Source organism: Mustela nivalis, assembly GCF_964662115.1.
Source record: "Mustela nivalis genome assembly, chromosome: 6".
Classification (NCBI taxonomy): Eukaryota; Metazoa; Chordata; class Mammalia; order Carnivora; family Mustelidae; genus Mustela; species Mustela nivalis.
In genome coordinates, this window is record NC_139025.1 from 84,259,131 (window position 1) to 84,275,665 (window position 16,535).

Consider the following 16,535-nt stretch of genomic DNA (forward strand, 5'->3'; position numbering starts at 1 on the left):
GACAGTGAGAGAGAGGCTGAGTGAGGCAGAAAGGCCGAATGAGGCAAAGAGGCTGAGTGAGGCAACCAGGCTTCTAACAAACGTTGCACACAGGTAAGATAAGGGCTTGAAGACTGCCAGGACAAATGTGCTGTATGTGCACTTATAAAATCCAAGAACAACACTGTGGCCTGAAATTAGGGGGCACATATTTTAAAACTTTGCCTGTTTGGGGTATCTGACAATATTCTCTTTGAATCCTCTCTTATCAAAATGTCTGAGGTCTGGGGAGCCTGGGTGGCTCAGTCCCTTAAACATCTGCCTTCCAGGGTCCTGGAATCAAGCCCCTCAGACTGAGCTCCACATTGGGCTACCTGCTCAGAGGGGAACCTGCTTTTCTCTCCCCCTCTGCCCTTCTCCCTGCTTATGCTCTCTCAAATAAATAAATACAATCTTAAAAAAAAAAAAAGGGTCATAGGTTTTACTACAAGATCAACATATCTGTATGTTCCCAAACCTAGAAATTGTAAAACGTTGACCTGATTCATTACGTCTGTGTTTAGTAGTGTGGTGGGGGTTTTGGCAATTGATTTCTTTTTTTTAAGATATTATTTACTTGACAGAGATCGAGAGAGAGAGAGAGAGCGCGCGAGCAAGCAAGCACAAGCAGGGCGAGTGGTAGGGAGAGGGAGAGAGAGAAGTGGGCTCCCTGCTGAGCAGAGAGCCAGAGGTGGAGCTCATTCCCAGGATCCTAGCCCAAGGCAGACACTTAACCAACCGAGCCACCCAGGCACCCCTTGATTTCCTTTTGAAAGCAGTAGCTCAAGCAAGATAAAAATTGTAGAACTAAAGAAAAACAATCAGAATTAGAAATTTTAGGTATAATTTCATGTTTAGTCCTTAAGCAGGATACATATTCCTTGTATGTGGACCAATGCCATAAGAAAAACATTTATCAAAAAGTGAGGTTAGGGGTACCTGGAAGGCTCAGTTGTTGGGCGGCTGCATTCGGCTCGGGTTGTGATACTGGGGTCCCCCATGGGACCCACATGGGGCTACCTGCTTGGCGGGAAGCCTGCTTCTCCCTCTCCCACTTCCCCTGCTTGTGTTCCCTCTCTCGCTGTCTCTCTCTCTCTGTCAAATAAATAAATAAATAAATAAAATCTTAAAAAAAAAAAAGTGACGTTAACTTCTATTCCTACAGAAAACAAGGAGCAGCGGGAACTATTCATATGCTGAGCACCCTCCATATTGAGATTTCTCATCTGCAGAGAATTTCTAGGATTTAGGGAAGGCAGCCCATCAGGGAATCGTATTTTAACTAAATTTATCTTTCCCAAGAGCATATCTTTTTTTTTAAGTTAAAATACGTCGTAGAATTTTAAACCTGCTGAGTAAAAAGCATTTCTATAAGGCTGATTTCTGATTTGCTAAATTCTTTGTACTCTCCATTTTTCTCACTTTGAAGAAGAAAAGGTATGTTTCAGGAAAAGAAATTCAGTTCTCAAGAGCATCTGAGGAGGAATCAGAAAAAGAGGGAAAGAAGTACTCGGGCTCTCTGATGACTTTATTTCATGTCATTTCAGACAAGACAAACTGGAAAGGTCCTTTCAGTTTCCTCATTTTCTTGTTCCCACAGTTATCCCTGCTGGAAACTGCTAATGAGAAGGCATTTATGACCAGCCTTGATGGAAAACACCCTTGCTTTTTATTTTCTCTCACTTCAAGCCTGCAGATATCATCTTACCTCCGCAAAAAGAGATCCCAGTAATGCTGAGGGTGAGTAACATAGGGATAGAAATTTTCAGGTAGCTCCATTCGGCTGTGTTGTCACCTGTCCACACAGCACCTTGGATCACCGGTAACAAGGTATTAAAACAAAACAAAACACACAAATCAGACCATGCAGTCAATTTCATAGATTCCTTATTTGGAATAGACAAGCTAATATAAGGGAAAACATTTCTTTCTGACCTTAAAATATATAAATTCTGGTTTCTGCAATGAAAATATATTAATCTTCTAATGTGAAGAAGTTCTTAAAATCCACAAAACATTTTGTGAAAAATGTTCTGAAATGGCACTTATTTTTTTGAAGTATAACTCCAGCCTGATTTTAGGAGAAACATTTAAAAAATCAACTTTACTGGGAGTGCCTGAGTGGCTCAGTGGGTTAAGCCTCTATCTTTAGCTCAGGTCATGATCTCAGGCTCCTGGGATTGAGCCCCACTTTGGGCTCTCCGCTCAGCAGGGAGCCTGCTTCCCTTCCTCTCTCTCTCTCTGTCAGCCTCTCTGCCTACTTGTGATTTCTGTCAAATAAAGAAATAAAATCTTTAAAAAAAAATCAACCTTACTAAAATATAATTTACATATAATAAATGTACCTATTTTAAGTGAAGAGTTTGATGAGTTTTGAAACCTGTAACTGTCACCACAAGCAGGGTACAGAACCACTTCCTTAATTGTAAAAGATTACATGGGCTTTTTCGTAGTAAATAATCCTCCACTTTACCCAACCGTTGATCTGAGTTCTTGAAGTCTTTTCCAGAATTTCATATAAACGGTAACATAAAACACACTATTTTGTGTTCTAGTTTTTTTCACTCAGCATGATAGTGTAGCTTATTTCTTTTTATTTGATTAATAGTATTCCATATATGGATATACCACAAGTTGTTTATCCAATCACCTACTGAGGGACGTCTGAATTCTTCCCAAGTTTTGGCTATTATGAAGAAGCTGCTATAAACATTTGTGTCTTTGCATGATGTATGTTTTTGATTTCTCTTGGGTAACTATTGGGAGGGGAATTGGTGGGTCTATGTTCAGTGTATGTTGAACACCTAAAAAAACTCGAGGGGCGCCTGGGTGGCTCAGTGGGTTAAAGCCTCTGCTTTCGGCTCAGGTCATGATCCCAGGGTCCTGGGATCGAGCCCTGCATTGGGCTCTCTGCTGGGCGGGGAGCCTGCTCCCCACCCCTCACCCCTGCCCTGCTCTGCCTGCCTCTCTGCCTATTTGTGATCTGTCAAATAAATAAATAAACCCCTCCAAACTGGGGGTGCCTGGGTGGCACAGTCGGTTGGTTTCAGCACAGATGGTGATCTCAGGGTGAGGAGATCAAGCCCCACATCAGACTCTGTGCTCAGTGTAGAGTCTGCTTAAGATTCTCTCTCCCCATCTCCCCAAAGCACCCTGCCCCCCACCCTCCTTATGCTCTCTCTCTCTCAAATAAAATCTTTTTTTTTTTTTTTTAAAGAAAACTCCAAAGTGTTTGGCACATGGCTATACTGCTTTTGCAGTATCAGTACATGACCATTTCAGTCTCTCTACATTCTTGGCAACTAGAAAAGTGTTTTCTAGCTACTGAAATGGATGTGTAGTGATGTCTCTCTGTGGTTTCAATTTGTATTTCCCTACAGACTAATAAAGTTGAGCATCATTTCATGTATTTATTGATCATTCATGTGTCTTCTTTTGTAAAGTGTCTATTCAAATCTTTTCCTTATTTTTAAAAGTAGCTGTCTTTAACTGTAAAAGTTCTTTATATATTTTAGATACAAGTTCTTTGACAGATATATATGTATATTGCAGATATTTTCTCTAATCTGTGGCTTGACTTTCATTTTTTTAATATCTTTGAAAGGGTAGAGGTTTTTAATTTTGATGGAAGTACAGATTAGCACTTCCCTTCCTTTTATGGTTCATGCTTTTTGTGTTCTATCCGAGAAATCTTGTCTATCTCAAAGTCACAAAGATTTTTTTATGTTTCCTTTTAGAAGTTTTTTGTTTTAGCTTTTATAGTTTAGATCTGTATTCCATTTTGAATTACTTTTTGGGTACTGAGAGGTAAGGGTTGAGGTTTTTTCCCTCTCCTTCTTCCCCCACAACTCCTTACTCAGTGTTCTGACACTGTTTATTGAAAAACTCCTTTCTCCTCTGAATTGCCTTGGCAACTCTGTTCCTAATTAATTGATCATCTCTGTGTTGGACTCTTTCTGGATTCTTTATTCTGTCCCATTGATTTATATGTCTATTCCTCTACCCCCTCTCAAAAAAAAAAAAAAAAACAACCCTCTATTATTTAAGAGGAGTGGTACCGACGACATAAAGGAGACATCACAGTAGCAAGAAAGATAGTTAACACTTACAAGACCTTACTGAGCCAGGTGATTCTACCTTGCCTGTAGTAGCCCACTTGAATCATCACAACCCTACCAGGTAAGCACTATTTAACTTCATTTTACAGACGACATAAATACGGCAAACAGGGGTGGTTCTAATATACCCCCAGTAACACAGTTACTACGTGGTAGAGGCAGGACTAAGCTCAGGCAGTCTGACTCTAAAGCCACTGCTCTTGATCACTGTATAGTATACAAGAATTTGTGAAGATAGATTATGTACCATTAAAGAGATTCACAAAAGAAAAAAAAAAGTCTTGTTTTACTAAATCTAGATTAGTCCTGAAGCATTTTTGTCTATCTTCTACCAAAATAGCTTTGGTAGCTATTTTTGTTTTAATCTTACACAGAAATTTTTGGCTGTTATATGGGCAGCAAAGAAGGATCTTTTCGAGGGATTGTCTTTTTGTTTTTAAAGGTACTCTAATAATTTCGCCTTGACTTCAAATGAGATAAAATGGTTTCAAAGTCGACATGGTGGTATTTTCATTAAGAAAGAAAGTTCATGTAAAAGCATGCAGATCTTTTCATGTCTCATATGGTATTCAGTCAGAAGTGCTCTCTGGCTGTCAGTCTAAGCTTAACACTTGACACAGTAGTGTTCTCTGCAATGGGTCACTTTGGGGCAGGCAGAGTTTCACACTGAGCACTGAAGGCTAGGCAGTAGGCCAATATTTAAGGGATCAGAGATTACTTAGTATGCATATCTTTTATCATCTTTTTTTTAACTGCCACTTAAAAGTGTTTTCATTAAAAACACTTGGCTTTTTTTAGTGATTAAAAATGACACTTGAGAACATGGAAAATAGGGATAGGTAAAAAGAAGAAAATTTAAAAATCACTCATAATCACCAAGGTACTAAACTTACTGATTTTTTTTTTTTTTAAGATTTTGTTTATTTATTTGACAGAGAGAGATCACAAGTAGGCAGAGAGGCAGGCAGAGTGAGAGGGGGAAGCAGGCTCCCTGCTGAGCAGAGAGCCCGATGTGGGGCTCAATCCCAGGACCTTGGGATCATGACCAGAGCCGAAGGCAGAGGCTTAACCTACTGAGCCACCCAGGCGCCCCTAAACTTACTGATTTAGATTCCTATCTATCTATATATATTTATTTATTTATTATTTATTTTCAGCATAACTATTCATTATTTTTTCACCACACCCAGTGCTCCATGCAATCCGTGCCCTCTACAATACCCACCACCTGGTACCCCAACCTCCCATCCCCCGCCACTTCAAACCCCTCAGATTGTTTTTCAGAGTCCATAGTCTCTCATGGTTCACCTCCCCTTCCAATTTCCCCCAACTCCCTTCTCCTCTCAAACTCCCCATGTCCTCCATGCTATTTGTTATGCTCCACAAATAAGTGATTCCTATCTATATTTTTAAAACAAAATCATGATAATATACTACAAACACATTTAAGCATTTTTGCTTTTTTCTCCCCATTTATCATGATGTCACAAACATTTGCTCATGCAACTGAGGCTACAATTTTATTTTACTTTTTTTAAAAGATTTTATTTATTCACTTAACAGAGATTACTAGGCAGAGACACAGGCAGGGGGGTGGGGAGAAGCAGGCTCCCCACTAAGTAGAGAGCCTGATGCATGGCTTGATTCCAGGACCCTAAGATCGTGGCCCGAGCTGAAGGCAGAGGCTTTAACCCACTGAGCCACTCAGGCGCCCCAAGGCTACAATTTTAAATAGTCTTAAAATAGTCTATCATATGCATATATCATATTTTTATAAATATTCCTTTATTTGTATTTTATTTCATTTTCTGCTTCAGAAACCAATGTGGTGAGCATCTCTCTGCACATGAATCTTTGCCTCAGATGACAGTATTTTGGCCTTTTGAAGGGTGCCCCAGGGGCTGGTTTTCAGGGTTGTAAAATAATAATGTCTATAATACAGTAAAGGCTGGATTCTTCAAACTAGGACCTAAGCTCCCAGTTACTTAGGTAACTGGGCAGGGGACTTAAAATACTTAAACAATATTAATTTAATTTAATTTAATTTAATTAATGTAACAGTATTAATAACTAAAATACTTAACTAAATTAACTAAACAGAGGACTTAAAATAGCCTTCCTCCTGAAAGGTGGCTAAGTTGAATTAGATCTGCATTAGGTAGTAAACTGAATCCAGTTATAGATGGCCCTGACCAAAAGCAACAGCCAGGTCTATTTTAAGTCATATGGCTAAGTGAAACAGGTGGCTGAGGGAATGTCTAAGAAGTGTATTTTCCCTGGTTTAGACAAATCGAACAGAATCAGAGATGACCATCCCAGCAAACTGAGATACTATGAAGTCATTCTCCCAGCAACCAAGTGGCCATTTCTTCAATGGGAAATAAATAACTAAACTTTATTAAAATAGATGTATCTCAGGACAAAAGGCATACTTCAGGGCATGTCACTTGCTACAATCAAAGGCGTGCCCAATCGCTACAAATAGTTTAAGAAAAAAAAGCAAGCTGCTAATTTAGGTTTAATTCTGATCATATGTGCCATTCCTTACCATACTTTTGTGATCCAGAAAAGAAAGAACGGGTAAGAACAAAGGGTCTCTCCCTTCCCTTAGATCGTTGTATTAGTCCTTCTGCAGTAGCCATTTGCTACAAAGACAAAGGAGAAAAAATTTTCAAAGGGATGATTAGATTAGAGCATTGTGCAGACATCCCTAATAAGCTACTGGACATGCAAAAATTAAATAGTAGGTGGGAATGTAAAATGGGAAATATGAAAATAAATCCACCAAATAATTTTCATGATGTAATGAAACTACTCTAAATTCCCCTATTAAGGGTGGAAAATTATCTTTAATCAAAATAGAAATAAAAATAGTAAATAATATGCTAACATATTCAATGCTTATTATAACTAGGCATTTTATAAAATTTTCTCATATAATCTATAGAACATCTGAGATTGACCATTTTCGTTTATTTAAAAAAAAAAGCAAATGAGAACAAAAAACTGAGATTCAGAGAGGTTAAATGACTGGACCTGGCCTACATAAGAAAATTCTCTGTAGTAGTTTGCAGTTATAGCAAGAGACTTTTAAAGAGGTAAACACATACTATCTGAACTGTGCTTTATGTAACCAGTAACTCACACTGGAAAACAGACCAGTTGGTGGGAGGGCCACAGGAACACAGTTATAGTGAAAATAAGAAAGAACAATGGATATCAATTAGGGCAAATAATAACTGACAAATGTTTTGGATGTGATTGGCAAATGGAAGACAATTCTACCACCTTCTAATGGGAAGGCTAAGTAGTTAATGAAGGCTTTCTACATTTAAAAACCTGTTTTTAGGGGTGCCTGGGTGGCTCAGTGGGTTAAGACTCTGCCTTCAGCTCAGGTCATGACCTCAGGGTCCTGGGATTGAGCCCTGCATCTGCTCGGTGGGGAGACTGCTTCCCCCCCAACCCTCTGCCTGCCTCTCTGCCTACTTGTGATCTGTCAAATAAAATCTTAAAAAAAAAAAAACCCTATTTTTAGAAATTCTACATCTATGTTCTAAATCTTTTAAAATAAGATTTTATTTATTTGATGAGAGAGACACAGAAAGAGAGGGAAAACAAGCAGAGGGAGTGGGAGAGGGAGAAGCAGGCTTCCCCTTGAGCAGGAAGCCCAATGTGGGGCTCCATCCCTGGATCCTGGGATCATGACCTGAGCCAAAGGCAGATGCTTAACGACTGAGCTAACCAGGTGCCCCTCTATGTTCTAAATCTTATTCCCCTGGTATGAGACTTGCCATTTTAGATATTTGTGAAATTTCATTAAAAAAAAAAAAAGATTTTATTTATTAGAGAGAGAGAGCAAGAGCACGAGTGGTATGGAGTGCCAGAGGAAGAGAGAGAAACAGACTTCCTGCTGAGCTTGGGAGCCTGACTCAGGATTCAATTCAATTCAACCCTGGGATCATAACCTGAGCCAAAGGCAGATGCTTAACTGACAGAGCCACCCAGGAAGCCCCATTTATAAAATTTTAAAACATTTGTTTTAATTGCCTTTGTTTATGTATTATACATTGACTACTTCAAAAGAAGTTTTGAGGTATCCAAGGCTATTTATTAATGACTCCTGTCAAGGAAGATCTTTCATGGTACCATTAATCTCATAACTCTGTAATTCATCAAGTTCATTAGAGAAAGAAAAGGTACAAAGAAAGAAATAAGTCCTGCATTGGCTACAACCTGGTAAGATCCATTGCAATCAGAAAAGTTACACAAAGAGAAATGAACAACATAGTACGGCTATTACAAATGACTTTCAACCCAAAAGGCAGGACACATGGGTCCAAGTGGCTTCTTGATGGATGTTTTACCTGATAAAAACCATACATGTTGTGAAGTTCCCTGTGCTCCCAATTGCCATGATGAATGGCATTCTTCTGCATGGTTAGCTCTGGCCCTCTAAATACAGAGGGCTCATTCATGTCATTCCATATGTAGAGGATGTCAGTAGATCCCTAGGAAATAAATTTCTTCTTTGGTCAATGCAATACTCCTATAGCGATGATGTTAATATGATAGCCACCCTATTCCTCTTGTATACTCCATTTCATTTATTATTACTGTGTTTCTTATCTACGCTCTCTCTTTTGTCCCAGTGCTACAATAAAAGGTCCACATGGCAGGGAATTTTGTTCATGATAAATTCCAAACACCTAGAACAGTAGCTGAACACAGAAGGTTCCCGGTAAATATTTGTTGATGAATGAAAAAATGTTGTGTGGTATTGCCTGTGAAATACAACTGCCCAGCATGCCCACTCCAAGACTTACTCTGGCGAACCCTCATACAGGAAAGGTTGTGAATGTTGACATTTAGATTCTAGAACATCCATCATCTGCTACAACTCTTAACTAAGGGCAATTAAAGCTTTCCATGATAAGATCCTGCCTTCCTTCTAATACTTTGAAAGATTGTTTTTTAATTAAAGACTTTTATTTTTATTTTTATTTGCCAGAGAGAGAGAGTGTAAGCGCACAAGTAGGGGGAGCAGCAGGTAGAGGGAAAAGCAGGATCCCTATTGAGTAAGGAACCTGATGTGAGACTTGATCCTTTGACCCTGGGATCATGACCTAAGCTAAAAGCAGACACTTAACCGACTAAGCCACCCAGGCGTCCCTACTTTGAAATAGTCTAGAGTTTGTGTTCTATACAGAATTTTCAATTTAGAGTAGGAAGGGGCTGCTAAGTAATCTAGTTGACATGGTGTTGAAATCCCTTTTATAGACACCCTGGTCTCTGAGCATGTGACTCAGTAGCAACAGGGACAGGGAAGCTCATTCCATTACTTTCTAAAAGTCCTGCCCTTGTAATATCCTCTCAGTGGGCCTGGCTTGCCTTCTGGGATGCCACAGAGTTCATGGGCTGTCTCACAAACATGCTAGTTGTTCAAATGCCTAGGGGAGACTTGTGTATTCTTTTGACTCTTTTTTTTTTTTTTAAGATTTTATTTATTTATTTGTCAGAGATAGAGGGAGAGAGAGCGAGTGAGCACAGGCAGACAGAGAGGCAGGCAGAGGCAGAGGGAGAAGCAGGCTCCCTGCCGAGCAAGGAGCCCGATATGGGACTGGATCCCAGGGCACTGGGATCATGACCTGAGCCGAAGGCAGCTGCTCAACCAACTGAGCCACCCAGGCATCCCTTCTTTTGACTCTTTATATTCAACTATTTCTAAACATGTATACTTTTTTTTAATTAATTGTTTTTACTAAAATACACTGTATTATTTGCCCCAGGAGTACAGGTCTGTGAATCGTCAGGCTTATACACATGAACAAGGCTATATGCTTTCCAGATATTTAACTACTTTAACTCCCTTTCTGTAGCACTCTCCAAGTCAAGGGTTGGCAAATGTTTTCTGGAAAAGGCCGGATAACTTTTTCTACTCTGCTGACTATAGGCCTCTTTTTCAATAACTCAACTCTGATATAGTGAAAATAGCCACAGACAGTAGAGAAATGAGTGAACATGGCCAGATTTCGCCTTTTAGGTATCCCTGCTCTAAGTTATTTTCTGTGTCCTAATACATGATACTGAGAAGCCTCGTTTAGTGGTTAAGATTGGACGTGAGAGACAAACAGACTGAATTCAAATCTTGGGTCCACCACTTACTGACATGGATTAACTAAAAAGGGTTGTTTTGTGGGTTGTTTTTTTTTTTTAAGATTTTATTTATTTATTTGACAGAGAGATCACAAGTAGGCAGAGAGACAGGCAGAGAGAGAGGGGGAAGTAGGATCCCGGCTGAACAGAGAGCATGATGCGGGGCTTGATCCCAAGACCCTGAGATCATGACCTGAGCCTAAGGCAGAGGCTTTAACCCACTGAGCCACCCAGGTACCCCTGAGCAGGGTTTGAAACTTCTTTATATATCAATTTCCTCATCTATGGGATTAGAATTATAGCTCCAACTTCAGAGGTATTTGTGAAGATGAAATGGTAAAATGTACAGAAACTGCTTAGCACAGAGTTTGGCACACAGCAAATAATTTAATTTATATGAGGCATCACTATCCTCTTCAAAATTGGCTGAAAACCATTCTCTACAAGTGACCTCTCTGGGGTTCTTAGAATATTTTAAGGATTGATTTATTATTATACCTTTTTAATTTCAAATTTTGTTACACCTTTTTTTAAAAGATTTTATTTTTTTATTTGAGAGAGAGAGAGGGAGAGCAAAAAGCAGGTAGAGGGGCAGAGGGAGAGGGGGAAGGAGAGGTGGAAGCAGGCTCTCCACTGAGCCAGGAGCCTGATGTGGGCCTTGATCCCAGGACTCTGAGATTATGACCCGAGCCAAAGGCAGATGCTTAACTGACTGAGCCAGCCAGGCACCCCTAAACCTTACCTTTATGTCACATTACACTTTGCAAGATATTCTCATAAATATCCTATCATCATCTTTAAATAAGCTATAGAATATTATTTTATGTAAAGTTTATGTATGAATTTGAAAATACAAATGTCTTATTAAGTACTTTGATATATCACAGAGTCTATTATAATAGAGGTAGAAGTCACAGCTTTTGTGCATTTGGTAATTAATATGCCACCTTTCCTGGCCATTAAAGTCTGTAATGTGGGTGCCATCCTTTGTTTTCATCCAAGTATTATTTATCAAGAGCTACTCAATAAAGCAGAATAGTTCTATTCAATCATGTTTTTTCTTCTTTCATCCTTCCAAGTAACTAGGAAAGAACAAAAGAACAAAAACAAACCTGATAAGCAGAGAAAGTGAAAAGACCTGAATACCACTCTCTGACTTTGGGATTGGTGAAATCCAAGTAAGAGGAGAGACCTGTAGAGGCAGAAAAGCAGACTGTGAGAAACAGTGGTGCTCATGCTAGGATGTGTGGTAAAGATGTGAAAGCTGGCTGATCACGGGACATCTCAGATGTAAGACGGATGATGCAGAGGCACCATCTGGCAAGAAGTGAGGAAGGCCATGCTGGACTCCAGTGATAGTCACTAGACCACCCAATCTGAGAGGCCCAGGGGAAGGCCAACGAACAAGCATCCAGATGGAGCTTGTCCCTCACAGATGGCCCAAGACAGCCCAAGTAAGCATGGCAAATATCCTAGAGTGACCCTCTGTCCTTAAAAGAGAATGAAGTGTTCATGAGTGGTGTAAGGGGAAAGGAATGCATGGGGTGTCTCTGCAGCACATGAATTTGTGACTGAGTGCCAGGATATGATGGATTGGGGATTCCCCTTTGTTCTGGTTTCTACCAAGGCTTGAAACTAATAATTTATGAAACAAAGAATCCAGAGTTGCTGGAAGCAGCTAAGGTCCCTCATGAAAGCCTGGGAAGCAGCAACTGTGGGCAAACAAGGCTCAGAAAATTCACAGGGAGAGACTGTGAGAACTCTTTTTATTTTCTTCTCCTCTCCGTTTCTTATTCCTTGGCTTTTTATTTTTGTTTGGTTAGAGAAATAGAGTGCTTTTAAAATTCATTCATTGATAAATGTATACAAAGCACACTGTACCAGATGTTAGGGCAGATACAGAAGAAGGAAATACCCTCTCTTTCTTAATGGTGCTTACACTGTGGCAAGGGATATCTTTAAGAAATGAGGGTGACGGCCATGAAACCTTCATTAATTGGGACTAAAGAAGTGAAATTAAAAGGTGCATAAAGTGCTATCTTACCAGGCCAGCAAACCCCTTCAAAGTCTCCTCCTTCATGATTCTTCACAAAGAAGCCCTGTTCTTTGGCCTTAACATACACTGAGTAGTCAGGATCAATCTTGATGTGGGGGTCACTGATGACCACAAGCTGTCCAGACACAGAGGTTTGAAAGGCTCATCAGTTTCATAGGAGTTATAAGTTTCAGGCTTTCATCATAGTTTTGGGGTTCAAATTTTATTCAAATAATTACTAGGGTTGAAATATTTAAGACATCAGTAAAACCCTATCACTTTTCATGCTTACGGAAACTGAACTGGTATCAAAACCAGGCCAGTGCTCTTTTATAATTATTGCTGCCCAGCCAATACATGTTCTCAACATAGCAGTTACTAAGCTTCTGTCTGAGGTGCTGGGTGCTATACCTAAAGGATTAAGTCATCCCTGCTCCCTAAATATCTAGAGGCTAACACTGACAAAAGCAAACATTAAGGAAAAGAAAACAAAACAAACCCCCCAAAACCCAATGGTACAGACCTATTTAGGAAGGAGGTTTGAGAAGAGCTGTGATCACAGCTCTGTGTCTTCATCATTGCTATACCCTTCTAATGCCCTCACTTCTGAGTCTAGGGCCTGAAAACTCTTTATTTGGTTAGAACAACCTTCTGATCATCCTTCCTCAAGTCTATTCACATTTATTTTACACACTGAAGTTTAATTCTCCATTGATCAAACCCTTAAAAAACTTTTAATTGTGGTAAAATATACATAACATAAAATTTATCATCTGAACCAGTTTTATGTCTACAGTTAAGTAGTGTTAAGTATATTCATGGTATTGTACAATGCCCAGAACTCTTTCCAGCTTGTAAAACTGAAACCATATACCCATTAAAAATAACTCCTCATTCCCTCCTCTACCCAGCCACCATTGTTCTTTCTGTCTCTATGATTTTAACTACTCTAGGTATTAAAGATTAGCGAAAATTATATAGTACTCATCTTTTTGTGAGTACTTTATTTCACTTAGCATAATGTCCTTAAGGTTCACCCATGTTGTAGTATATATCAGAATTTCCTTTCTTTTCAAGGCTAAATGATGCTCCATTGTATATATGTATGTACCACATTTTGTTTACCAAATTGTCTGCTGATGGACACTTGGTTTGCTTCTACCTTTTAGTAATTGTGAATAATGCGGATATGAACATGGGCTTATCTGCATGAGCACATCTGCTCAAGTACCTGCTTTCAATTTCTTTGAGTATATTCCCATAAATGGGATTCCTGGATCATATGGTAATTTTATTTTTAATTTTTTAAGGAACCACCATACGTTTTCTGTAGTGGCTGCACCATTTTCTGTAGTTTTCTGTAGTGGCTGCACCATTTTACATTCCCATGGTTAGTGTTCCAGTTTCTCTACCTCCCCTCCTCACTTAGTATTTTCTGGTTTTTCATAGTAGCCATCCTAATGGTATGAAATGTTATCTCATTGTGGCTTTGATTTGCATCTCCCTAAAGATTACTGATGTTGAGCATGTTTTCATGTGCTTATTGACTATTTGTATATCTTCTTTGAAGAAATGTCTATCAAGTCATTTTCCCAATTTTTAATGGGGTTGTTTGCTTTTTGTTGTTGAGTTGTAGGTGTTCTTCATATATTCTCTATACTAACTCCTTATTCAGAAACTTTTAATGTCTCCCAAATGTATACAAAGCAGCCTACAGTAAGTTCAGATTCCCTACTACTCAAACCTTGCACATGCCTTTTCTTGCCAAACCAATCTGTGCATGTTTTCCAAACATGCTGCTTCAGCCTCTAGCTGCACTGTCTCCACCCCCTCCCCACTTCTCAGATAGAGACTCATCCTTTAGGGCTCATCTAAAATGCACACGCTCAGCATGAGTCCAGCTGGATGCAATCTTCTTTCTCCTAGGCCACTCCTGACCCTGACCTTTGACTGTTATATTATTGCCCAATATTGTGGTTGCTATACACCAGCCTCTCCCCTACTCACTCTAAGACCCCAAGGAGCTCATCTTTGAATTCCCTTCATCTTTAGAATAGCATTTTGAACATTTGATGGTTTCAATAAATAGTTGCTTGTAAGAACATGGGTTCTGGAGTCAGGCAGATCAGAGTTCAGATTCTTGCTCTACTACTTACACGCTTTTGTGCAAAATACAAACTATTCTTAGCCTTAGTTTCTTCATCTGAAAAATGGGGTAACAAGATCTACCTTTTAATCTTGGGATGACTGGATAGAATAATGTATTCTCTCAAACTCTCTGGCCCATAGTAAGTACTTGCCAAATGGTAACTATTTATTAATTGGGAAATTAGGAGAATGGGAATGAAGAATCTGACTCCATTTCTGATTGACTGTTAAGAGCTTTCAAGCCCTTCCATCCCCCCTCACCCTTCTGCCCACATCAGACAAAGAAAGCCCTGATGCTTCCTCCTTGGGTGCCAGTGGGAAGTTCAAACCACTCCAGCCCTGGGCACACATAGGAATCCCCACCCCAGTCCAACCCTCTAACCACTGTAAAAGCTGAGCTGTCTCCATTCCCAGATCTCTCAAGCCACCTTCAGACCAGCCTGGGAGTCAGCCCTACTCTTACCAGAATGCCTCCCTAATGTAACTACTTAACCTTTCCAGACCCTGTGGTGTTGATGTGATGTTCTCAATCTTGAGATTGATGCTGACATCAGAACCACATTTTGCTTTTGGGGTATCCATCATATCCCTACAGGTGGCCACAACAAACAGGACTGAAGGCTAGACCCTGTTATCCTGTGGGGCCCTGGATAGCTACGGCAGGGATGATGGTGAGGCCATCTTTCCATCACTGTTTTCCTGTTATCACAGTTGCAATTACATTATAAGGTACTATTTTATGGCCATTTTTTATCCGACGGCTTTACTCCACTATCTTGCCAGGGAAAGTTTTTTTTTTTTTTCAAGATTTTATTTATCTATTTGACAGATCACAAGCAAGCAGAGAGGCAGGCAGAGAGGGAAGCAGGCTCCTCGCTGAGCAGAAAGCCCAATGTGGGTCTCAATCCCAGGACCCTGAGATCATGACCTGAGCCAAAGGCAGAGGCTTTAACTGACTGAGCCACCCAGGCACCCCAAGGCAAGTTTTAAAAATTAAACAAGTGCTTTGTGATTAAGAAGTTTCCAAGGGCTGGCTTATTTTACCTTACGGTTTTTGCTTCTGAGCAGCTCTTGCATCCCTCTGGGGTTTGGGAATCTTTTCTTGTCCCAAGTGAAGTACCTTTTGCCCTCGGTATGCTCTATGTCCAGCCACATGACATCATAAGGAATGTCATGTTCATCAAATCCTGCATCCACCGCCTTTACATCCTGCTCATCCTCGTAGTTCCAGCGGCACTGATGGTACCCCAAGGAGAAGAGAGGGGGCATGGCCTGTGTGCCTGAAAGGGGAAGATGACAACTGAGCTGGCTACCGCTACAGTGATTATTACATATTTGATAAACATTTCCTGAATGTGTACAGAGTCTAAGCACTGAGATTGGTACCCAGCATATCAAGGAGAATAAAACACAGTCCTTACACTCAAGAAAGTGACAATTTGGTTGGTGAGGCAGACATGTACATTAACTGCTCCACTCTGAGGTGTAACTGCTGTGTTAAAGGTAGCAGCCTCGTGTTATGGGAATACAGAGCCTACAGTAAAGTGTGGAGTCTTGAAATACTTCATAGAGGTAGTAACACTTGGTTGGGCCGTGAAGGTCAAATAGGAGGAATCTACCAGAGACAATGGATAGAACACTTAGGCACAGGGAATAGAAAAGACACAGACACAGAGGCAGAGAAGTACATGATAAGCTTCTAGGGTGGTTATACTGTGAGAGAGACCAGTAGAAGATGAAACTGGAGAGGGTCAATTTGTAAGGGGCTCTGTAGTTCACTCTAGGAATTCTAAATCTCTTATGGGAAGTTATCAAAAAGTTTGGTAATATGTAACCTTAGCAGGCCTACATTTTAGAAAAATTAGTGAGGGAGCAGTATTGAGACTGACTTAAAGGGAAAGAGATTAAAGGCAAGAAACACTCAAATTATTATAAAAACATTTACTGATAATATGGAGGACTCTGGGTCAACCACTTGCCTTTATCTCCTTTCCCTCCTAAGTTCCCAACAAAATCAGAGTAAAAGAAAGAAAAAAAAAAAGAATAAAGCTACAAGAACAAAG

General features: G+C 39.9%; 1 protein-coding gene across 5 annotated transcripts in view; it reads right to left on the bottom strand.

The window, feature by feature from the left end:
- The window catches only part of GANC (glucosidase alpha, neutral C), a 73,896-nt gene that overhangs the window by 20,060 nt on the left and 37,301 nt on the right, over positions 1-16,535 (bottom strand). For 2 of the 5 annotated variants that reach the window (XM_082735463.1, XM_082735462.1), the window contains exons 11-16: positions 15,517-15,752; positions 12,334-12,460; positions 11,402-11,481; positions 8,501-8,644; positions 6,685-6,781; positions 1,727-1,828 (exon numbers count right to left, since the gene is read on the bottom strand). In XM_082735463.1, coding sequence (XP_082591589.1) covers positions 1,727-1,828; positions 6,685-6,781; positions 8,501-8,644; positions 11,402-11,481; positions 12,334-12,460; positions 15,517-15,752 — 786 coding nt within the window. The remainder of the gene's footprint in view (positions 1-1,726; positions 1,829-6,684; positions 6,782-8,500; positions 8,645-11,401; positions 11,482-12,333; positions 12,461-15,516; positions 15,753-16,535) is intronic. The other 3 variants (XM_082735465.1, XM_082735464.1, XR_014312981.1) reach the window with 2 other exon arrangements.